Source organism: Varroa jacobsoni, unplaced genomic scaffold (genome assembly GCF_002532875.2).
Source record: "Varroa jacobsoni isolate VJ856 unplaced genomic scaffold, vjacob_1.0 scaffold_928, whole genome shotgun sequence".
In the NCBI taxonomy this organism is placed as follows: domain Eukaryota; kingdom Metazoa; phylum Arthropoda; class Arachnida; order Mesostigmata; family Varroidae; genus Varroa; species Varroa jacobsoni.
Window position 1 is genome coordinate 1 of NW_019213830.1, and position 24,119 is coordinate 24,119.

The 24,119-nt window shown below is 41.1% G+C and overlaps 1 protein-coding gene and 1 long non-coding RNA gene across 5 annotated transcripts in view; one reads left to right on the forward strand and one right to left on the reverse strand.

Annotated features, from left to right (window-relative positions):
- Positions 1–9: 9 nt before the first annotated feature.
- The window catches only part of LOC111265065 (uncharacterized), an 83,278-nt gene continuing 59,168 nt past the window's right edge, over positions 10–24,119 (reverse strand). The window contains exons 2-7 of one of the 4 annotated variants that reach the window (XM_022841419.2): positions 19,794–19,831; positions 18,600–18,959; positions 12,105–12,256; positions 1,792–1,921; positions 1,306–1,485; positions 10–961 (exon numbers count right to left, since the gene is read on the reverse strand). In XM_022841419.2, coding sequence (XP_022697154.1) covers positions 732–961; positions 1,306–1,485; positions 1,792–1,921; positions 12,105–12,146 — 582 coding nt within the window. In that variant the 5' untranslated portion in view covers positions 12,147–12,256; positions 18,600–18,959; positions 19,794–19,831 and the 3' untranslated portion in view covers positions 10–731. Of the gene's footprint in view, positions 962–1,305; positions 1,486–1,791; positions 1,922–12,104; positions 12,257–16,211; positions 16,301–18,229; positions 18,960–19,793; positions 19,832–24,119 lie in introns of those variants that run through there. The other 3 variants (XM_022841410.2, XM_022841414.2, XM_022841420.2) reach the window with 3 other exon arrangements.
- The window catches only part of LOC111265067 (uncharacterized), a 60,455-nt gene continuing 52,645 nt past the window's right edge, over positions 16,310–24,119 (forward strand). Inside the window, exon 1 of the long non-coding RNA XR_002683252.2 lies at positions 16,310–16,388. This is a non-coding gene — a long non-coding RNA (uncharacterized LOC111265067). The remainder of the gene's footprint in view (positions 16,389–24,119) is intronic.

The following is a 24,119-nucleotide window of genomic DNA, read 5'->3' on the forward strand; positions in this document are numbered from 1 at the left end:
ATATTTGTTAACTAAACGTATTTGATTGAAGGCAAAATATTATTGTTTCATTGATGACTGAACATTGTTTCCTTTGAAAAATATACCCGGGACAAGGTTCTTTAGGTGTGTCGTTCTCGTGTGATCTACTATTGGCCGTCGGAGTTCCCAGGGCTGGCATCTGTCTAAAAGAAGCTTTATCTGTAAACCAGATATCCTTCAGGGACTGAATGTCCATGTAGATTCCTTAAATCTTCAATAGTTGGACCCAAATCGCGTAGTTTAATTCTTACCAGTTAACTTCTACCGAAGATAATCTCAAATCCTTCACAATTAATTATCGCATCCAACGTATTACGTTTCTAACAATTTCGCCATCTTGTACAAAAACATTAAACATTTTTTTCGCCTGCATCACCATAGTTTCGTGAAGCCTATGGACAGTTTCATTCGGTTGTATAAATGAGGAACTGACTGTTAGAATGTAGTCGATGCATCAGGTTGTTGTCCAGCCCTCAAACACCGCAGAAATGTGGCTATGAAACAGCACCACCGGCCACGTTCTCAGTCTCAATTGGTTTTCGATTTTATCTCGATGTTCTTTTATGATCGTCGATTTCCGCCATCGAGGGTGTGCTGTTGATGGAGCGCCTCGAGTTAATGCGGCCACATGATAAAATTGATTGACGCTGGTGATGAGAGGGTCCAGCAGATCGACAAGTAAGGCCTATCCACCTAGTGAGCTAACTCCTTCAGATGAGGGAGCTCTCACGGATGATTCCGGAATTGAGAACCGGCAATGAGCCTGACAAGGACGAATTGATTGTGTAAAATGATGAGGACGCAGGAGTCATCGGCCGCGATGAAGGGAAGTCGAGATGTGCATCATACGCATAGTTGACGTATGACGGGCCCACGTCGACCATCCCGTTAATGCAGCTCATAGAGCCCATCATTATCTTGCGATCGATTGTACTCGACACTGTACGGCCATATCAATCAAAACCACAAAAAAGAAAAACAAGATAATTAATATATTGTAGCTAGAGGACTAACGAAACCACTACATGGCAGAAAGGTCAATGTTGAATGAAGAAAATTGTCCCAATATATTTCCCTTAATTTTATATCATACTTAGCTGGAATTGTTGTGTCATAGACGCACAAAATAGACGTTTCAAAATATACAAAAGATAGGTATGAATTAAACATGTATACTATTTAGACGCTATTATTATATCCTACATTCTATACTCAGCATTTGAGCTTAGGCCGTGCTCTAGCGACGTTTCACTTCTTCGTACGCGTCTTTTAATTTGTACCTACCACTCGCGACCGCTGAGCAACAACAACAGCACATGCAGTCTTCTTCAACGAGGAAGGTTTTCATTTTCCATATCACCAACGGTAGCGGTAATAACAGTATTAGACCAAAGCAAAAGACGGCCAAGCCGAAGAGGAAATGCAGCGGAATCACAAGTCCTCCAACCGTAATGATCATAATACCTGAAACCACAGGGAGATACAATAATTTTCCGTCGAAATCAATGCAGTATAAGATGTAGAAGGGTCCCAGTACGAACATTTGCAAGATCGGGCCGATTTCTATAATACCGGTTCGACTAATTGTTACGGCTGTTGTTTCAACTGGTTGAATACAAGCGACGTTTTGTGATGGTGATAATAATAATGAAATTTGGCCTCGATACAAGTTCTAACAAAATGAATCAGCTTGGAAACGTAAATATTGACAACTCGTTCTCAAGTTTGCCATATGTTGAATCGCTTGTGATAGTTTTCGTGTACACTTGCTTGGAATGACTAGAGCAGTAATGGTCTGTCGTTTAATGGCGAGTGCCGCTCTTCGCCGGCAATGGCTCTTCGTCGTCGTGAGCTTGTTACGCTTCGGTTCCTTTACGACAACGGACTTTTTAGAAGGAAGCTGAAATATAATACACCGCAGCCAATTAAAGTGTTTGTTACTGTTTCCAGCTTATTCATCGCGAAGCTTCGTGCACTTAGCGGCGCTGCTACATGCTAAATAAGAACGTAGATATAATCATATATAAAATTAAGGTAAACAGAAAAAAAAATCAGTCAGCCTAAAATGATGGGATCAGTTGACGACCAGCTGTTGCCCGTGACATTATGTAGCTGACAGTTAGTTTGTTTTTCTTTCTGATAGGCTTTGTCGTAGTTGTACGCTATGCCGGCTCAACACTGTGATAATCGCGAAAGATAATAACAACTGCTGTGAAGAGATTTTCGCACGAAGCTACGTGTTGTGAAGGCCTATGTCTTGTACATAGAGGTCCTAAGGTTGTTAGAACTTCAGTAGAAAATTCATTTTATGATTTACTTCTTTTGTGTGCACAGTTGATATACATACATACATTTGTTATTTGTTCGTTAAAAAAATAAAAATGTAATAGTAAACAGGCACAAAATAAACCAGAAAAAAACACTATAAACACACTTCGAAAAATATTTTTGCCCTAATACCGCTACTGCTTCGTATTGACCTGTGCGAAAAATATGCTCCACGCACCGTGTGATATATAGGGAATAGTCTATTCATATCGCATGTCACTATATCGTGGTAGCATGATCATGGATAGTACTAAAACCGTGTAAGTCATTTCCAAAAAAAAGAAGCACCTTGCAAATTTTCAAAGAAGAAAAACGCTCGGGCGATCCTTTTCGCTGAACGAATAGACTTATTTTGTGGGCAGCTTGTATTTCTGTATCATACATGTATCTGACCACATACCGATCTTGTTATGACGATCTGGGTACAACGAATCTAAATGTAATTAAGGGCATAACGTGGTAAATGGATAACGTGAAGTTGGAATCCTTAATTAAAGCAGGTATCGCTATTTTTTAAGGACTGATATCACTCCGTGTTTCCTTATTACCCTTCGAAAATTCTCGCACAGGCCATCATTTCACGCTTAGTCTGGCTGCATCAGGAGAGCTGCTAATATAGACTACAGAAACTAGGCTTTTTGCAGACTCACTCCTCACATTCTACCCTCGTTCGGCGAATGGCCTTAGTCAGTACTTCATCTCTAGTCCTTGTTTGTTTCGCCGACGTGCTAAAACAGTCATTATATGACGTTACGCAGCCAGTAAATAAATGGTCGCTGGAAGTTCAACGACGATACATAGCTGGTCACCCTGCTGGACATGCTTTCTATATGTGATCCCATTTCTTTTGGGCAAGACTCCTGTTTTGAGCATCTTCAGTACAGCTGTACGTCGAGCTTCAAGCAGCGGCAACCAGGACGCGACGGAAAATTGCGAGCGGTAGCGTGTCACAAACGATTGATTTGCGCGTTCCGCCCCACCTTCCTTTGCCCTGCTTAGCGTCTCCGACGTCGCGGACGTCGTCGTAATATTTCGTGAGGCGTTTTTGACGCCGGCCGGCAAAGAAACTAAATTGCGAAGTTAACGAAGCAGCCGAGGTATAGAATAGGAAAAACGAAATAAGGGGCGAGGTACCGTCTACGAGTGCACGTAAATGAGCTATAACGGCGAAGGAAAATTCTACATTCAACTGCTATGAATGCGCATTTGAGTGGATAACGATTGACGCGTTCTGATCGCTATGTCAAAAAACTTCTCTAGTAGTTAATTTTTGGTCAGTGGCACTTAATCAACGATTGATTAGGTGAGCGATGAGAATAGAAAGATTATAATGATAATAATAAGAAGAGTTGGACGTTTTTCATATGCAGTGAACATTTCAATGGAGATATGTTTATCATTCTTGAAAAATAGGTACAATCGGACCTTCGGACCCGAGGAAATCGAACGACTCGTGATTTTCCTTCTAGTTTGATATCCCGTGCCCAACGCTGTTAGCGGCTGCTGCCCGCTGACTGCCAGTCGCCGTAAAAATTTCCAACGATATATTCGGTCTTTTTTAGCTTAAGTATGTACGTGGCTAGCAATCATGACGACTGATATACAAGTAATCTTCCATCGTTCTACTATCCCGAGTCGACTTTGAAAAAGTGACTGAGACCTAACAGCTTGGACACCTAAAGACTTACGCCTGGACGTTAATCGGTTCGAATTGATATTACGCTTACGATAGGTTCCACCGAAAACGGCAAACGGAATGAAAACACTGATGGCAACCACCATCCGTAGGATGAGGCTCTATTCTTTCCAAACGAAAAATACGTACTAGGGCGTTTGCGATAAGCTTGTAGAAGAAAGCATGCTATTAACTGTGAAAAAGGATCGATAACACATAGACCTTATGCGCAGAGCTGAGCTGTTACCCCCCCTTCTTTTTTGCAGAATCATTTTCTAAAAAAGAGTAAAAGTGCCTGTGCTCGAAATGTGTGCCCCAGGAGGAGTTAAGAGATTGGCCAGTATGCAGTCTTTAAATATTCAAAAATACCTGAAGCGGTACTTTACAGAAGTCCGGACATAAAATGCGAGAGATTTATTTGGCTATCCGAATAAGCGGCCAGTCCTAATAAACCGAAAGGAAGATACCATTTCAGGACAGTATTACAATTTGGAAAGCAGTACATTCGCCAAAAGGAGAACTATTAAAACTTTGAGTATTTAAATATACATTAACCCAACCTGAAAGGCGTCCCAAGTCATTGCGGTTTCTGAATCTTTTTCTGCTTTATTTATAGATGTAAGTTTTTCTTCGATGAACGAGCATTCTGGAGAATCATAGCACAGAAAAGGCAAAGACTCTCAAAGCACATTTATATCACCAAACTCTAGTGCTTTATTCATCGGTCAGGAAATGATGGTTTTACTTATTGGTTTTATTTAGCGTTCAAATACGTATGACAGCTATTACGAAACAACATGTAGTGGTTAATCTCATGCTGTAACCGGAAAAAACAAGATCTCTATTTTTGTTTTTATTCAAATTTCAAAACTGGCAACAGCAGCAAATGGGGAGCTGTTAATGTGGTACAAGCGATTATATTATACCTCTAACTCCGAACAACTACGTTCAGAATTGAATGGTCCGTTACCATGATGGAATATCCGCATCCTAGTTTCCGCGTCAGTGTCGTCGCTGTTTTCAGCGACGTGCTTCAATATATTAGAAAACCGACAGCTTCGATAAGATTGTGTTGTTCCTGATTCACAGGTAATGATACTCGCGGGTCTTCCCTTGCTGCTATATGCGGCCAAGCAATGTGGACACAATCTACAATTTTGTTGTTGTCCTTACGTAAACACGCCTGTGAAAGTTCTTAACGTCAAATTGTAAAACGACAAAACCATAATCTGATAGCAACTTTTAGTAATTCTAGTAGTTTTATAGATGCAGCGCTGCCGGCGCCGTCGAATACCGCCGTCAAGTCCATAGTTTGTCCATATGCATACACGAAAAGCGCTGGCGTCAAAAAACGTGTCACACATTTTTCCCGCTGTGCCTAACGCTTTCCTTGGCATAATTGTTGGCATCGTTTTGATCGCTATGGCGGTCGGCTGACGGATGAATTGGCAGGACGCCTGTTCCGCGTGTGAACAACGGATATTTTCGAAATTATTTTTGTACTTTTGAGACCGTTTCACATTATTGATCACAATCACATCGTGTACGGTCTCGCACATACGAAAAAATATACATCTGCCTAAAGTCACGACAAAGTTCCAATAGCCACCTAACAAGGTTTCGTGCGATATTCTTTCAGTAGAGCAGACACTGAGAATATGGACAGGATACTAAACAGTGTTGCTGTGAATAAATGATTGCATTAAAAGCTATAATTAGACAATAGATATGCTCGCTGACTTCCCGTGATAACCGATGGTGCTACCCCTGTTATTTCTACGGGAGTGTTTGAGATAATGACCATTTACTGAGCTCAAGCTTTGGCTATCTATCGGTTAGTGGGTGCCGTAGGAAATTTTTTGAAACTGCAAAAGCGGCGTAATAAGTTGTTTGCGTTCTTAGAGCAGGTTGGCGGACGAGCGTGGTGGCATAGCCGTGATGAGTAATAAGAGGACATTAGAAGCCAGCCAGCGTTTCGTATCACAGTGAAAACTGATACGAAACGTGAAATAGGAAAGTGCAACTCAAAGTAAGTTAGGTCCGTAAAGTATCGTGTTATTAACTAATGAATGCTAGTTTGGCAATAGTGCGGTATTATCGAAAGGGACGAGTGTTATTTTCTTGGTACGCGTTGTTAGTAAACAATTTAATGGGCAAGCGCCTACGGTAAGGACTAGCCACTAAGTGCATGTACGATCTACTTCAATTGCAAATATAATGAGCGGTATAACTACGCATTAACAAATGGTATTTTTCGACGTCGGCCTGTTAATTTGGTGACCATTGTGCTGCTACTTCGGTACGAACTTAATGCAGCTTACCTTGAGCGTGTCCTAACCCAAAGTTGTCAGTACTGTATCCCATTTCGAGCTCATTGACTTGCTTTTCCTGCCCGTGCCAAGTAAGCCAACATGCGATAACAGCTAACGATTTTTGTGTGTGCACTTGATTGAATCTATTGAAAAACTTCGTTTGTCTAAACGGGCCTATTTTTTAGCCATACGTATTGAAAATTACCGCTCGTTTTTCTTTTCGCCAAAACGCGCCAAATAAAACACTACTGGTTCTGGTAAATCGGGATCGCATTTGTTCAATCATCTCGAGCGTTTTTCCCCTGGACGCTATAGTGATAATATAAATCATACAAACACAGACTACAGTACAATAGTTCTATGGTGGCATCAGTTGTTGCGCTTTGTCATTATCCGTCTATTAATTATTTCGATCTAAGTAGCTGTAGTAGTAGTACTATTATCTCGGCGCAATAAACAGCATCGGATCCACGAAAGGCAGCTATCGGTGTAGTTTTAGTCAAACAAATAATAACATATACACAAATAGGTTGTCCCAGGGCTTGGCCATGCAGTTCCCATTGATGGTCCGCTTGATTTTCGAAGACCTGCTGCTTAGGTACACAGGTCATAAGTCATATTCGTAGCGATTTGCTTTGAGCAACTAGGTAACAAGGTTTCAAGCTTCACACCTAGGATCTGATATTGAGAGGCTCTCAATGAACTTCCAAGGACGGTACGCAACTCAACTAGCGTTAAATGAGAGGGTATCGTAGACTACACAACTATATCATCCGGTTATTTAACCGCTGACTATAGCAGATAAGATAACATCCTACTATAATATATCTAATATAGAATAGATAGGCCAGTCGTATTTATTGTTAGATTGTTGCTGTTGTAGGTAACATTATTGATGAAGCACTTCATTGTTGTCGAGTATCTCTTTTCGACTATTGTTTCATTGAAACAACTTAGAGCTGGCATATGTTCAAACAACTACAATACAATCATATATACAAGGTAACGCCAAGCAATAAAAATTACCACAAAACTGACTTTTTATGTATGAATGGAGTATTTTTTTGTAGAAATGTTCTTTTTTGTTCGCTACGCAATGCAGGCAGCCGTTTTCGCAACGTTTTCTGCCCGTCACTCGCCTACGGATACTAATAGACTTCATCTGTGGTGGTGGGGGGTGGGGAGGTACCAACGCCAATAATGAATGAGAGTTGCCGAAATCATAGTAATCGGCTTTTTTTTTTTTTTTTTTTTTGGTATTTACATTTATTATCTGTGCGTCCATACCAAAAGTGCACAGGACACCTTTAGAACGACAAGAAATGAGCGGTGGAAAAGAAACGTCCTATGTCTAATATAATCGCATGAGAAGCTTCGGTTTCAGAGGTCGGGAATGGTGCAGACCAGCTCAGAACCGACCCTCACCAATTTGAGCAAGTATACGCTGCCTCTCAGGCGTAATTCACGAAATATTACAAAATCAAGCCAAAGCATAGAATTGTGTTCGAAAGTACAGCGACGCACGAGGACACGTGCCTCGAAACGTGCTCGTGCGACAATTTAGCCTATTGTCGACTATGAAATACCTTACGTTTACAAATCAACTATATTCAATGGCTGCTTAAGCTGGTGAAATTAACGTAAGTTATAAGTATGAATAGATAAGCATAGAAAACGTTTGTCAATAATATCTATCTGCCGACGATGAGACATCTTGGGAACAAAGTTAAGCTGTGTATCGAAGCCGGATTTGACTTCGAGCGGGAGACCATCCTAGTTTGTTCATCCCATTGTTAAAAACTGTGACCCAGTGTCACTCCATTTGCCATGATCTGTAAAAATACGCGGGAGGCACAGCTCCATTGCGAAACGATGACGGCCTGATCGCAAATGTACAGAGCGTTTACACAGGCGTCAGGGTCATCCGATAGCTTGTGATCATAGCTCGAGTCTCCTTCCTATATGATACACTGTAACGATGGGACACATACAAACATACAGCCACAAACACACGTATATATATATACCGGAGTGACCTTGCTTGACGCGCGGACCCCGTTGCATGCATACGGCAGTCTCATTTCAGTACAATCATTTTAATAGCCAAAGTCGCCCAGGCTATGATACCGCTATCGGTCAGTCAATGAAACCTGTCGCTCAGACCATGAGCGTCGGCCCCGGGCCGGCAAAGCCGTCACAACCACCACAGGCGATCTGTCGTAAGCGGTACTGCGTTGAAGCACAGGCTTTTTTTCCCGCTACAGACTGTTTTATTCACTCTTCATTCAGAGACATCATATCAGACCAAACATTACAACAACGATAACATCATCGGTATGGAGCAGTCGGCCATGAGACCGAGGTTCATTTATCTGCTATCAGAAGCTCTTAAAGTATGGATGTATAGAAAGGACAACTGCCGTTGACAAGATTGTAATAACCCTTGATCAATCTTTTTTTTTCTTTTCCCTGCTACGTAGTCGAGACGATTAACTGGTCTGCTGCCGATACCAATTTGAAACACCGATTGTAGAAGTTCAAGTGGGGTCTACTATAGCATGATTGATGCACGATCCATGCTAAATGGACCTCTTATTTTGTGCTGCTACTATGGCAACAGTGGGGAAACGGGACAAATTGTTACTGGAACTGATAAGTTCTACATTCACTATTGTTCAGTCAGTCAATGCTTGTGTAATGAGAGCAAAGTTTTACATACACAGAATTATATAACTTTGTGTTACATACGAAATGTGCCACAAAACGCCTTTGTGTTCTCTCTTAATTACGTAGTTTTTATATATGGATAGCTTAACAACTAACTGGCTAGCGGTTACAAAGGTCACACGTTATTTCACAGAGGCTTTTTTTCTGCCTTCTTTAATGTATAGTTAAGTAACGTAACCACAAGCATTTAATCGATCTACATAATCAAGAAATAAAAAATTGGAATAAACAAGATTGACACGATCACGTAACAGGTACGTGTTATATCATATTTACAAAGAAATGCGCATATAAAAACACCCTCACACACATATCTCGTCATACACTCACACTGGCTTACCGTTCGCCCGTCATCCATGATGCACAAGAAAAAAAAATCGAAAAATGAACCCGTTCCAAATGTGCAAAACTCCAACATGCTAGTATAAATTTTCCACCTTACTCCATATGGACATACCCCTTTGTCAGGTATTACATTTTATCACGGCTATGACGTCGTAATTGCGGCCTTAATATCGCCGCCAATGTAACTTCATATGATAATACATGCCTTTCACGCGGGACCTGCTATGCTTAGATTACCAGATCAGCCGGTCAGAGCTACTTGACTAACATGTCTACAAAAGAGCGACGCCTATTGTTATGACTGCGCTGGCAGTTCGGTGCGATTCTCGGTTATTGCCAAGTCAACAGGCCCCCGATAAATATCCCTTGCTGCCACATCACGAGTGACTGAATAACGCTACAAACTTTTGTGTCTATTTACAGCATACCTTTACGCACAAAGACACAACCAGGATCGTAGCACCGTCACATATGACTGTGCTACGCGGAAGCTCCTATGCTAATGTCTAGCTAAGTACTGCAAACCTAACGTCTCTTATCCAGACCTACACGAGGTTGTTATTTCCATATGACACTTACGTTCGTTCGTTGTCGGGTACTCTCGCCGTTCTTTAAGCGAGAAGCGGCAGACAACGCTAGACTGAACTGTACCAGTTATTCTTTTTGACATATTATCCAGATGATAAAGGTGTGAAATTTGCCTAAGAGCTAGCTGATAATAGAAGCTAGTTTCAGCAAACGCTGGTGGTCGCGGTCGCCGATGGGTCCGTAGGGTCTGGCTTCAGTAAAGGTGGCTGTCTAAGAGCTGTTTAATTGGCAAAAGAAAGGTAGAGGCGTGCTATATACTAAAGCGCACGGTTAGTCATATAGGAAACGGCACATACAGCTACGTCATCACTATAAGGTGTAATACATCTGCCAGAAATATGGAACAGCTCGAACGAATATAAACATCGTGTCCTTAAAAGAAATGTTTGTATTTTGTCTGTGCGCCTGAACTCGTTTGGAGCAAATCAACCCGGAGTCCCGTATTCTCCAGCTAGTTTTAAACAGCCCTTACAAATGGAGGTGCAAGAAACGATCACTTCCCGCCCATAGGCTGACTAATTCTAATGTGCAAATGATGATAAGATATCATTTTTGATCATCTGTGTTCTGTAGTGCTGTTTACTGCACATTTGTTATGACAAACCACCTAAATGAAGACATATAAGGACGGTTAAATATACTATTGTCGATTGAGTGATTTCATCGTTTGATCTTGATTGAATGATCTGTAGCACACGTTTTAGTCTAAAACGTGCTCAGACTGTTCGTGTTAGAAAGGAGCGAACACAGGTAACTAGAAAAACTACCGTCGAGGAACCATTTATAATGGCAAACCTACAAAATGCACAAGAGTCATCTTCCACTTGGAAGTTATATTAGCTATAAGTTAGTATAAGTCGTAAGTTTCGGTTGAGCACCAAAGGGATGTGCATCAGCTTCAATGATGTATTCGTCATAATGATGATAATAATAACGGATGACAGGTTATAGATGTGATACGACGAGTCCATAGTTCTATACCAGCCAGACGAAACGATTTCCAGATCTTGTTAATGCTGTTTCCCTTCTTAAATTGAAGAACGTCGGCGATGTCACTGAATTAGTTTTGCTCGACGCAGGGTAATGCGTGGTGAAGTGCTCTCTTAGGTAGAGATAATAATCATTTCGTAGTTGACCGGACATAGGAACAGTACAAAGGCATACTGCGACATGCCGAAACTTGGACCAATAATGGTTCAATAAATGATACATTGGAACGTTAATATGGAAATGATAGCTGCTTCGTTTGACCGCTTTTATGCGGAGTTTACGACACCTGCCTGTCAACGATTGCGGAAATCAGCTGGTAAACTTGTCTAAGCTGGTAAACTATAGATGCTTTTGTCCATCTGATTTAGATTCATGTAACAAATATACATCGTCCTTTAGAGCTACTTGAATCAAAGAAGAGTACGTTCGTTAGATTGAAAATACAACTTTTACAAGGCAAGCTTTTATGGCGCTAATTTTAGTTAGCATTCTCAGCTCTAGCGTCTTCGTTTTACACGCTCCATCCGTTCCTCAGGGGGCTCTTTGCCTTTTGACATCGCCGTCGTTAGAGTTTCCGCAGTGGTAACCCAACTCTGATGCGATCAAAGCGATGTTATACGGCACGAAGCGTTGTATGATACTTAACTGTTAGCAAAAAGAAGTAATCATTACTTATCTAACAAACTGATATTCTTCGCTTGAAAAAATGCTAGAAATACCCGCCCTTCTAGGCACCGTTTCAATTTCTGTTATCTTATGATCGTTGTTGTACCACTCTGTGATGACGTTAGTACGAAATAAGAGTCTCGTAAATTTCGAGACATATAATAACAATTCATTAACAGCAGTAGAGCTGAGCTTTGGCAAGATGGAATATCTCCTAAAGACTAGCCTACCGTGGTAGAATTAAAAAGACGAATTTGTCATATTTCTGTAGACGGAATAAGGGGCAGAAAATGCTTTACCCATAATTAACCCACAGAGATGTACATTGTGTCGTCCTAAGGGTTTCAAAGAGTACGAATAAACACTCTTGAAAAACCTTTAGCAACTACTGAACGTTTACGGTGGCCACCTTGGGCAAAACAATGGATTTCACAACAGTGAAACTTACTTACCGTGTTCCGTAGTTTAGCAAAAAATTTTTTCAGTGACTCCATGTTGGATTGAGTAGTGCTGCCTTTTTTTTTGGCCTCTTCCGTCGAAAAGCTCGTTTCTTCTTTCGGGAGGCCTGTCTTGCCTGAGCAGCCACACAGTCTTACATGCGTACCTGTAACATATGTAAATAAAAATCAAGAATATGTGCATCGAGTGTTAAACAATATCGATCTTGCATTGAAAGTTTAGGTTAGCGTAACATTATTGCGTCGTTGTTGATGTTTTACTCATATACGTTTTTGTATAAAGATAAAAACTTGCTTACGCGTCAGCTCATACGCCAACCACCATCGCATACATGTACATGTATTCGTTGGTCATAAATGTCATCCGTCATGCGGAGGGGCTACAATGCGTGTAGTACATTGTCGAGGGCCAGCTTTTGCTATTTCCCATTGGCATTTGACGCGTTCTGCACGTCAAACAAGCATACGTCAAAATAAATTTTCGGCTAATTTTCGTTGTCTAACATAAAAACCTATTACATTTAGCTGTTTTCAGGCGGCTGCAGTGACAACGAGGAGTGCAAGCCACTTCACTGATTGAACTTGCTTATTAGTCATCGTTGTCATGACCAAGGCACTACAACCATTGCATATGTTAGCGTCTGCGTTTTGTTGTCAATGATATATTTTTTCATTCAATTTATGCAAAATTTCGGAATCGATCTAGTGATCGACGTTGCGCGGCTTGCAAAATGGTCCTCAAATAGAGCCTTTTGTTCTCAGCTCAAGGAGCCCAACCAGCGCATACAATCGTTGTCGTCCGCCTTTATCAATCCTACGAACTTTGTTCTTGGACCTGTGTAGCAAAGTTACTTATACGGACTCTAGCTGCTTAAGTCATTGCTACCGTTTGCTAGTTTCATTTCTGGCCATCCTATAAAAAAATAAATCTTCCGAGTTTAAAATAACAAGCTAGTATGGCACGTACGACTTTAGTGGTACCACGTTTTGCTACTGGCTACCAATGGTAATGCAATAGCAATGATGAGGGACAGCGCAAACGATCAAGGAGTCGATGGACAAGAGGAAGGATATACTGGTAGCTGCTGAAACAACGCTCTCTTTCAAGCGTCCGGCGATCTCAATTTTTTTCTTGATAGAGGGATCTCATCCTCGGAAATAAAAAACCTTATTAAAACAGCTATGAAATCGGAGCAGCGGTAGGAACATAAATTTCCTATTTATGTCATCATGCTTATTGTTATTACGCTTTTGTTGGTGCTGACGATGACCGTTATGACAATCTATTGCCTTTTCTGAAAGTGGAACCGCTACAGATTCCGGCTCTTGTTGGCGGGGGGCACTCGTAGCAAGGGACCGAGCGCCGAAGCCGGCTGCCGTCACCCCGCTAACGGGTAAAGACGAAAGTCAACTTACCGGTTCTATCTAGTCAGATAAAGACCATGATCGTGAAAATGAAACAGAACAACAATGATTGCTAAGATTACGCTCACGATAATGATGCCGGCAAATGATTATTTTCATATTAATTATGACAATGGAGGTCAGTGTACGCGGCGTACAGCCGCTGGGGCTGCTGTTCGACATTTTCATTCACAGCCGTATTACTCCACTCGTAAACGGCCCGTCCTATTTCTGCGCCGTTGGCTAATCTACTGTTTCTAGGAGCACGGGTCCTGCCGGTTAGGCGGATCAATTCCTTCCTAACCAATGATGGGCATCCTCGTTCCTATTTGCGTATACAATCGTATCTAGATTTATTTACGGTCCGCAGTCCAGTCAAGTAAACTCTCATTAATGGTTCTCATCGACCTTATCACACTAGTGCATACAAAATCGGAGTACCTATGGCGGCTCCTCACTGTAACCATGTGTCCTTGTTATCGTCTTAGTAGCAGCTCTACGGGCGATGTTCATCGTAATCATGAAATTAAATTGTCTTTACCTTAAGCAGTAATTCAACCTCTAAATCCCCATTCATTGCCTCCACAGGAGATAGCTGCAGCTGTTGATTATTGCACTATGTTCTGATACGATTTTTATTGCTGCTGCTGCTACTGCTGCTGCTAGGATCTTTTGTCGCTGCTGTTGTTTGATACAATTACGCTTGTTTTTGTTGTCGTTTGTGTTGCTTGTTAGTGAAGAAGTTTTTGCGGTTCTTTAGGGCTGCACAAAAGGACGTTGTTGCCAATAATATCAACGATACTCTTGTTGTCCCTATAACCTATCGTGATAATAGCATATTTGTGAGATGCCGTCCAGTGCCTAGCGTAGGGACGACAGGTCAAGGCCCACCGAGGGTTTAAACAGTACCTTTTGTTTAAGCACTATCAACTCATTATCGATAACAGCACTCATCTGTTTCCTCTATTTCATGCACTTGCGCGATTTCCACAATTGCTACTAGGACACTCCTTTTTGCTTAGCCCCCGTCAATGGATAACTGCCGCTACAAGCTGTTTCTGTTAGCTGGACTACACGGCTTGCCTCTAACGATCAGAATGATGCGAATACTGCTTGCAAAGGCCCAATCGCACCGCTTACATATTTCAACTATCGACATAAAAGAAGGGAAGGCCAAGAGGTATAAATAAAAATGTTTACGACGTACGGTTCGGCTTGCGTGGCGCTAACGATTACCAAATTTATAACACTTCCAATAGCTAGTTAATTCTAGGTAATGACAAGGTCGAAAATTTGATAGGAGCTTTTAGGTCAACAGCTGGACGAACCAAACGGCCCAATTAGATGTTTGCATGACGACATTGTTCTGCATACTTTGGCCATAGTTTTAGTTGGATTTACTAATGGCCTTGGACTTTATACCCGAAAGTGCCACTAGGCCAAATGGTTAATGGTATTGGCTGGAACGATCGTTACCTTTCTTCGAACTTAGTTAACTTGGACTGAAGAAATATGAATTGATAAAGTTTTGTACATTTTCAATATATAGCATAAATTAATAGTTGACATTTACAGTAACTGTTAAGAACAGCATTAGTATTAAGATCCAGATGAGAGTTTTTCGCCGATGTTTTACTTATGTGTATATATATATATATATATATTGTAGATATATGTACCATTTTTAACAATACTGTTTTCTTTACAAATATTTTAGTGTGAAATAATTAGCTTTTTTGGGAAAGCACTTAAAATTGATATAAATTATATATTTCTGTCATGACACAATGGTTGATTAAGTTTTTCGATTTAGATTCGACAAATTTTTAGCTAAACGTTTTTGCTAGCACAATTATTATTATTATTATATACCTTATTATAAAAGTAAATCAAAATTCTAATATATTTACAATATGAGAAGATTTTTTCCTAATTTAATTAATGATCAGTTTTATTGATGAAGCTTCTAAAAAACTAAAGCACTGATGCAAGTCAGGTTGATTAGTAAAAATAATTTATACTTATTAATATATATATATTAATAAGATAGCTCTTTCAAATTAAAAAAATCAAACATTCTATCTGAACACAGTAACAAACAAATGTAATAAATTGTAGATTTATTTATAAAATAGTTTTACTTTTTAATGTGTGTTACATTCGTATTTTGAAAGAAAAAAATACTCGGTATTAAAATTAGCAACTAAACTGGCAGATATCTGATCGATTGTGAAGTTTGCTGCTGATTATAATGGCCACTATAAAACATCTACAATTTATATCCCGAATAAAAATGGAGGACTTCTGATAGGCTTCAAAGCCAATCCCATCAGGTAAACGTAACCGAGTAGACAACTGAAAAGCCATCCTGGCAGTGAACCTTCCTAACACAATGAGCGCCAGTCAGTCTGCCAACCGAGCGGTGTTACCGATGTTGCCGTGGGTAACGTGGCATTGCCCAGCGTGAAGGCGGTGTGCCTTATTCGTCACCCATTAGAATACATCGGCACTAGAGTACCGATAAAGATCGAGAGTAAAAGCGGCTGGCTGTTGATGGACGGTACTTCGAATATCTACTAATTTCCGCACCTTCAAAGGCCAACCAGTATAGACAATTGGTCGGACCTAATCGTCGCTCAACGGTAGGGAATCAGCAGGCGGTATTTTTATGACGGTGATATTCATTTTGTAAATTACCTTGTATTGTTGGCTGTCAACCACTATTGTGACTCTACAAATGTGCCTTGCATGACGAATGAAGAAAGAAGAGCAGCGGAATCCTGGACGGCGAGAACAAAAAGCTTGTTTCATAACGACAGTCGTATGAGTCGGTCATGTGCTGTTTAGTAAACGAGACACAGAGAAGCAAAACGGGTGAGCTGGATTTGATTTTTAACCTACATTTTTATTGAAAATTTTAAATACACTTAGTGGTCATAAAACAGTGAATATGTTATAGCGAAATGTTCATTTCTAAAGTAAGTAGGAAGATAATAGCTGTTTGCTACGATCGAATATATTGTAACCATGTTGTTTTTTTTGTACGTATTGCCTCAGCGGCTGGCTGCAATGTTATTAAGTCTTTTGGGGTGACGCGTCAACTTAACTGAATATCGTCTGCGACTTTTCGACGAGACAATCTCTATCAAACCAGTTTTTTTCTTGCTAAAAATGCTCGCGGTCGATCAGTTGCACCAGGAACTGCTCTTCATTTGACCGTTTTCATAACCTAGGTACGCTACGTAGTCGCAGGAATCGCCTGATACGATATGACAAAGCTATAAAGTGTCTAATTTTACGTAACACATTACGCTACAGCTACTGCATTGACTCTGAAATCCTGCATTCGGCCAGACATCGACTCGCGTAATCAATACTGTGAGCATTATAAGCCACTGCAAAAGCTCGCTTGTCCAAATGCTGGTCCTAGTGCACTGATAGTCACGGCGCTGTTTATATTGATGTACATAAAAAATCTGCCATTTGACCAGCCGGCTGTGCTCATTTTTTCCATTCCTCTGCCACCTTCGGAATCGAGTGTAGGCAAATCAATACTCGCTCGCTGCTGTTTGGCTTAGCCGTTACGACGTCCTGGAATCGTGATACATCAGTAGAGCAACCGAATAGGCCTCAGTTGTGGTACCTCTTCTTCGTGACGGCGAAGATATATAGAGAGGATGAGACATGCGTGCTTTACAACCGCACTGCTGTCGACTGCGGGCAATCTCGTACAGGCATACGTGATTACCCCACTTGTTGATTGCAGTTATGCGATCATTTCTCATCAGATGTTGAAGTGAAGATACCAAAAATGTAAAAGCCACTCATGCTAGCAAGATTGAACAATGTTTTTTCTAGCTGTAATCATTTTCGAAGCATAGCGATGAATGCGATTTCTTTCTTAAGGGAACAACAATCCAAGACCCAGGTCGGACCCACAGAGTAACGCCTCCAACTTTATACCGAAAATGGACTACTATTTTTTTCTTTCAATATTAATTTTTTTTGGGTAGTTCACAATTTTCGACACGTTTAGCTTAGTTTTGTTTAGGTCACTTCGAAGTATGTGCTGTAGCAATAGCACCTAGCAGCATAGATCCTTAACCAGACAGCCCTACGAACCAAACAGTTTGCCTCTTTTATATATTTGGAGTCCCCGTATAGTAAAAAAAAATCATTCATGGTGTTACCCTTTTTACGGCTATTCACATTGCAAAGAATGATGGTATAACAATTTGAGTAAAATCTGTCAAGTATTTATAAGAAAAACATGATATTTTTTATAAATTTTTTTCTACTTGTATTTCGAACATTCCCAAATTTAATGGGTACAAATATACATGGCCTGATTGCCTGGCACATAAAAGATGGGCAAACGGTCAAATGAGAAAGACATACTAAGAATGGTTTGAAGCAGATACGATTGGCCGGTTTGTACCGCTGTCAGTCTTTGGTTGGATGTGGGCCGCGCTATCAAATACGATGAAGATGAAAGCTCTGTGATGAATCCATTTCGAAATCGCTTTTGTCATGCATAGATTAAAAATGCCAAAATCTTCAAAAATATATGTTTAAGAAAAATAAATGTACAAACAGTTTTCGGCTTCAAGTTAGGAATTCTGCATTTTATGTTCTTCAATTATCTTTTTATTGTTCTCGACATAAATTCAAAAAGCCTATTCTTTAGTATAATCACCCTGTGCGTCTGTATGTACCTCTATGTTTCGAGTTTTACATCCGGTATCACCGTTAAACGTTCCATAAGACAGACGCTGACTCCCAGCACGGCACGAACTCTGTGTGTCTATACCCGGCTTCGAACCTAGACCACAACGTGTCCCTAAGATTAGCAGGCACGCCTGTATGTACCTACAGCCGATCCAAGTGTTCTAAAGCTATAAATATTGGCTTGAGTATGTAAAAAAAAAGTATATATATTGCAATATACGACACGGTTTTTGTACTTAACATTTTCATAATGAGTACAGCCATTGGTCGGCATGCTAATGCCCGGCCATCGCCCGGCGACAGCATTACCGATACTTATAAAATTTATTCTCACAATCGCCGTATGTTATTGTATACCTTCCTTTGATGTCCTTAGATTCCGCAGATTTCTGGAAAAGGCAACTTCTTCCTCTGTTCTATACTTTTGAAGATATTTCAAAGCGCAAGTTATTCAATACCCATTGGTGGTTATAAAAACTTCAGCTGCTGTCTTCAAAATCGTACAGAATCTCTATTTATAGGAAATATCGTTCGAGTTTATGAACTAATGGAAAAAAAAACTCCTTGATATTGACTTCTTCTAATGCCGAAAAATTGTCTATATATTTAATCGCGGTGATTGCGTCGGGATATGTCGGTTTTTCTTAGTTGCGCTTCACGTAGCACCTGTCACAGCACTGGCTTGTTCTATGTAGACTATCGACAGCGACTCCTCATCTGCAATTTCATAATAACATAGTAATCGGTGATTTAATAAAGGCACTTTAATGGGGAATAAAATCATCGTGAGTGAGTCATGCATAAGAAGCTTGATCCTGGATGCGACGTACCATGCACCTGGTTACAACATGACGATTTGAGCGACTCAGCGCCATCTATGCGTAGTTTAACACAGCTACAAAGAGAAACTTTACGTCATCTTTCGGCGATTTGCCCATTAGGGGCAGGACCAAGCAGCCAGCCGAAACGTCGTTTTGTAGTGGCTTGTGCTTTGGTTTGTCACATAAGGCCAAATGGTCCTCAGTCAGCAGTCACCGGTGCTATTTTGGAGTTAAGTAACAAAAGCTCGGTAGCGACTAAAGAAAGATGTGGTTCCTGATGGTAGACACCTTTACCATAGACCTTTTTCATTTTTCCATGATGTAAGGCTACGAAAGGCTTCTATCGCTCAACGAAAGAAGTAGCCCGATAGAAAAAAATTGAATTACGATTTTTTGGGCATGTTTGTGTATAACGTGCCTAGTTACTAGCTTAATTTATGGAGGGGTGTTTGCACCCACGTTCTTATTATACTATTAATTAGAATAGATTTAGAGAATGCATTTTTTTCGCGTAACTCTAAAAGGGGTAGTTTATAAGGACCCCCCCCCCCCCCCTTTTTTACCTCTCCTCTAACAGAGGAAGTTTTCGATAAAGAATCAAAAATAGTTAACATTTTTGTAAAGTAAAATTGTTCTTATCGAAGTAGTTCAATTGTGGCTCGGCGCATACTTAACAATATTTTTCTTGTATTGCCTAAAATGAGCAAGTTCAAAAATGGTCCTTACTTACCGTCCCAATGTAAGTCAGACCCATCATGAGGCCGGTACCTGTAACCGAGACGAAAACACTGAATAAGATATGAGACCCCAATTTAGGATATTCCGCTTTTGTTTCATGTTTAACAGAACGACAGTGGCATCCAGCTACATTTACTGACAATGATTAATATAAACAAGGATACTTGCGTCGAGTTCAAAGAGAGAATTGATCTAGTGGCACAGTTACATGGGCGGCAACCTTCTCGATAGCTTTCGACAGCCTTTAACAACTATAGCAACAACAACAACAGCAACAATGCCAAAGACAACAACATCTCAGTTGCAGTAAAACGTTGCTAGCTTTGTCAAAAACGTTTTATAATGCGTTTATAATGCGCTCTACACACACACATAAAAAATTACTTGTTGTCGCGCCGCCTAACGTTTTTTCAACCGCTTAATATGGTAGTAATAATAATAATGTGTCTGTAATATTAATAATAACAACATAGGCCTGTTCACATACATACGTTCCGCTTATTCTTTTACAGAAACGGATAGATATCAAGGGTTTAAACGTTGCGAATACGCACGTGCATCGTTGTAGGGCTCAGATAGAAACAGCTTTGTATTAAGCCTATTTTAGAACCATTTCACAGTGTTCCACAGTACAAGTACATGGCGTGCCTTCCATTAAACGAAACTAGCAAGGCCAATATGGACAGAATCAATCAAATGAAACGAATACCAAATTCACATAAATAAAGTTGACGGCACCTACTGAATAAACTTAGAGTTCGACTAACGGTTACATCGTGCTTCATAACATTGGTGTGTATAGTCACTGCGAAAATTTTTATCTAACAATCCTCGGATCCATCCATCCATCCATGCTCGATATCGATTTGGTCGCTATCGCTACTACTCAAGCGTTTGTTGTCGTAGCTCAGAGCAGTTCGTTCGTCAATGACAGCTTTTATCATCATCATTATCTCTTTACTGGTGTTTTATCGCCAGTGACAACTGTGTAACAAAACAAACCGACATTTTCACCCGATGGAGAAGCGCCATATCTGATTTTTAATTGTTACATTCATGTTCTAAAGCTTTGCACATATAATTTTTGTCATGAAAAATCCGTTAGTTCTGTGGCATATCTCCACTACCATTCGAGGCTTACCTCTGTTCTGATTTGCGGAACCAGCGAGTGACTAATTCAATCGCGACACGATGCACCGACGCACGTAAACACTATCCATGATATTAAACATGATCTTGATACGAAGTAAACAGAAGCAGACAAAGAATTATTTACAAAAGTCGTGTAGTAGCGGTGCGAAATAGGACATAACAAAGTAGCAGGTTGAAAGCAACAGAAAAAAACGTCGCTTTCTTTTTCTTGCTTTCTGAAAAAACGTCCCGTGTTTCTTGTCGTCAAAACACAATCTTTAGTCGTCTATATAGGAGCCAGGGGAACTCCTGAATGCCAATAGCGAACCGCTGAGCGTTACACATGCGTTGGACATCTGTTACTAACCAAAAATAATACCTTTGATGTGCGAATAATCATTACGGCAGTTTTTGTTTGATGGGGTTCCGTTGGGGTTCCGCCGCCGCTAGCGCCACCTGCCGCCTTCGTCTATTCGTCGGCCTGGACAAAGCCGAATATGAACGCATCGACAGTTCGGCCAAACAGTGATGACGGCTGCTTCGTCATCATCTAATTCTGGTCAGCATCGATAGCAGCAATATCCGACACAGTAATATCAAATGGTATTGAGAAGTACCACAGGCGTACCGCTGTAAAAACGGCGCCACCGTGTTACTGAAATGATAACAAAAACGATACTTCTATCACTAGCCAAACTGCTACGGCTACCTCAATTGAATGCTGAATCTGGTTACAAGGATACAAACATATTTGAAAGCTGTAGCATCATATGCTTTCTGATCATGTTTGCATGGAGAATGAGTTGATGAGAGCAATATGTTTCGGGGAGTGGCGAAAAGGGAACTTCAGCCAAGCGATACATATGTCCAGGAACTATCGATCGATAAGTATGCGTTTCGAGTGCGTCGGATGGCAAACGGGTGAAGGATAGACAAACCGAGTGTATATGCTCGAACACAACCTAATACATCCAATGTGCTTCAAGTGTTTTTGTTTACGTAATCGTTTCCGTTTGGCAGGTAATGCGTGAAAGCCACGGTAACAAGAAATACGGCAGCTCCATAGAACCAACAGCTACCGCATCGCTGTCAGTTACGCTCAACCAGACTGCTCCTAGGCTACGTTATAGGAACTCTGTTTGCATCCCGTCGTTGCAGGACAACACCAACGGGACTGTAGAGCTGTTTCTATGACCTAATGAGGGCGTTCTACCTCGTACATTGAAATATTAGCACCATTTTTGAGGAAACGCATTGCTAGTCCTCTCAACGCTAGTCATGCTTCTTACAAAGCCACTCCACCGTTATCGTACCTATGACCTTTATCGCTTATGACTTCTAGATACAACGCACAAACGTCGCGCCGACGCTGAACTACATAAATATCTTCTCCTAACTATATATCAATACCTCCACCTACAGCCTACCTGTGAACTACATAGTTATTATTACATTGTATGTACGGGATATGGCATGAAACTATATAACCGGTGAGGATTCTTGCCCGTCCAGCATTGTTCTCATGGATTAGTGCACTATGTGACGATACGCGATATTTGTCCGTCGATGCATGTGTCGTATACATTTCTGTCAATTTTGCTATTCGTATGTTAAGCTTGGTGTGATGTTAATAGTGTGAAGAGATGCGAGAATCCTGAACCCGTGTCGGTGAGCAATAGGCGCACGAACGCGGTCATCATGTCCTACTTTCCTAGACGACAGGACGCGACGTGTTCTAGTCATTTCTTGTAATACTAGTATCATGCTGGTGGATTTGCCTTCGTGTTTAATGTCATTCGTAGAAATACTGGCATGGAAAGATCGTTTCGTGTCACCGTTGTTGCCAGATAGACAGGTACACGTTAGTGGGAAAGAAGATTTTTGGAACACACAGTAAGACGTTCTATTTTATGAAGAAAAAATCGCATCGTGTGACAAACTGTTAGTCATTTTTTTGTCGCCGCTGCTATTATTATTGTGGTCTATGTTGCCGACGATTCTTCCGACGCCGCTAAATATTCTATAATCACGTGTTTACATAGATTGACTCTTCACATCAATATATTTACATCCTGTCACGTTTTGCCAATGTGCGATGTCACCGAGTGGGTCACTCAATCAGATGATTACGTACAAAATTTAGGTGCGATTCCCCATGAGGTCTACATAGCCATCCATTCAACGATAATAGCCATATCCTGCCATCCTGTTTCCTGCTAATATCTTGAAGACCCTCGAGCGCTTCAACAGTCATTACTGCACTGATGCCATGAGATGGTGGCCACTCCTATCAACGCGGCGGCGCTGCCGGCAGACGTCTACCTACTGTGATTCTCCAATGCAGCCGAGCTAAACCACGGTGACCTGAACGTCACACATAACCTGAACGTACACGTTTACCGCACGTTACACCAGCCCACCAACAACGGTGCGCCAAAGAGTCTGATAATTTTGTTTGTTATACAACGCATCACCGCCTACTTTGGCTACAACCACGCCAGCCCGGAAGCGTGACAATCTGCTAGCAGCGGTCCCCTCACAACTACTCGACCAGCCAGACCGACAACATAATAGCAAGCCTATCAACCAGTAAATACGTCGTGAGATTCATGGTTATATTTTTTGTGCGCACGGGATTTTTGTTGTGCGTAAAGCGAGGGGATACTCCGAGAACTGGCAGCAGTAGAAACGAATGCCCGCGGCAAAAAGTTGCCAGCAAGGCGTTGCCCCTGTTACCGGTTAGCAGCAGAGCAAAAACGTCCGCGGCCAATGCACTCTGTGTATGTACAGTATCACTACCAACCCTCCTATTCCCTGGAATCGACCGTTCCGGTACGGTATTTTGCTTTTGATGCCCCTGTTGTCCATCGACGCTTCGCAGCCATTTATCGATGACAGTCTCGTAAATGTTGTACTCATCAGTCGTATTGGATTATTCCCTATTTAGCTAATTTTTTTCCTTCAATCATCACTATTCCCTTCCTCCATCGTCGACGCGTTTGTAGATATCGTGCGATATACACTATCCCCGCAGACGCAACGAAGTGGGGGTGTCGACCCTAATGACACGACGTTTCAATGGCAAAGCAAGCGGGGTAATATGGGCCATGTCGTGCTCAGCCGTACTCATCATTTCGCGGAAAAAACAACGCTTCGCCTCTACGTATTTCACTAGCCAGTTTTATTG